The sequence below is a fragment of the Buceros rhinoceros genome, unplaced genomic scaffold (assembly GCF_000710305.1).
Source record: "Buceros rhinoceros silvestris isolate BGI_N320 unplaced genomic scaffold, ASM71030v1 scaffold33955, whole genome shotgun sequence".
Taxonomy (NCBI): domain Eukaryota; kingdom Metazoa; phylum Chordata; class Aves; order Bucerotiformes; family Bucerotidae; genus Buceros; species Buceros rhinoceros.
In genome coordinates, this window is record NW_010415192.1 from 788 (window position 1) to 1,425 (window position 638).

General features: G+C 62.9%; 1 protein-coding gene across 1 annotated transcript in view; it reads left to right on the top strand.

Moving 5' to 3' along the window:
- The window catches only part of DECR2 (2,4-dienoyl CoA reductase 2, peroxisomal), a gene marked incomplete at both ends in the record, with an annotated part of 1,270 nt that extends 697 nt beyond the window's left edge, over positions 1 to 573 (top strand). Inside the window, one exon of the mRNA XM_010137327.1 lies at positions 385 to 573. Coding sequence (XP_010135629.1) covers positions 385 to 573 — 189 coding nt within the window. The remainder of the gene's footprint in view (positions 1 to 384) is intronic.
- Between the last annotated feature and the right edge of the window lie 65 nt (positions 574 to 638).

Consider the following 638-nt stretch of genomic DNA (forward strand, 5'->3'; position numbering starts at 1 on the left):
GTCCCAGCTCCTGGGGGAGCAGCACTTCCCGCATCCCCAGCACCTCGCGGGGACTGGTTTTGCGCTGTCGAGTGGCAGCTTTTTGCGCTCCCTGACGCAGTGACGTAACGTGCTCTCCCGAAAGCTCAGCTGGGTGGTTTAGCTCTCCCAGTCCGTCAGCGGGCTGCTGGGAGAGCTCTCGAAGGCCCTGAGGTGAACCCACCGCTGCAGCGCGAATCCCACTGCTGGGCTCGAGCCCCGCCTTGTTGAGTTCTCAGGCCTTTGTCCCACCACGTCATCCAGGCTCCCTGGAGCTCTGAGCAAGCCCTGTGCGAGTGGTGCCTGGTGGGCAGCGGTGGTGGGCAGCAGGCCCCTGGTCTTGGCTGACTCTTTTACCACTTTCAGGTGGGAAATTTGCCGAGAAAGCCAGCCAGTTCGACACGATACCCCTCCAGCGCGCGGGGAACAAGACGGAGATCGCCCACAGCACGCTGTACCTGGCGAGCCCCCTCTCCTCCTACATGACGGGCACCACCCTGGTCGTGGACGGTGGGAGCTGGCTGACTTCTGCCAACAACTTCTCCGCCTTGCTGGGTATTGCCTCATCCTCTGCTAAACTCTAGGTGACGTGCATTTCCCCCTCCGCGGGACTAGGGCAG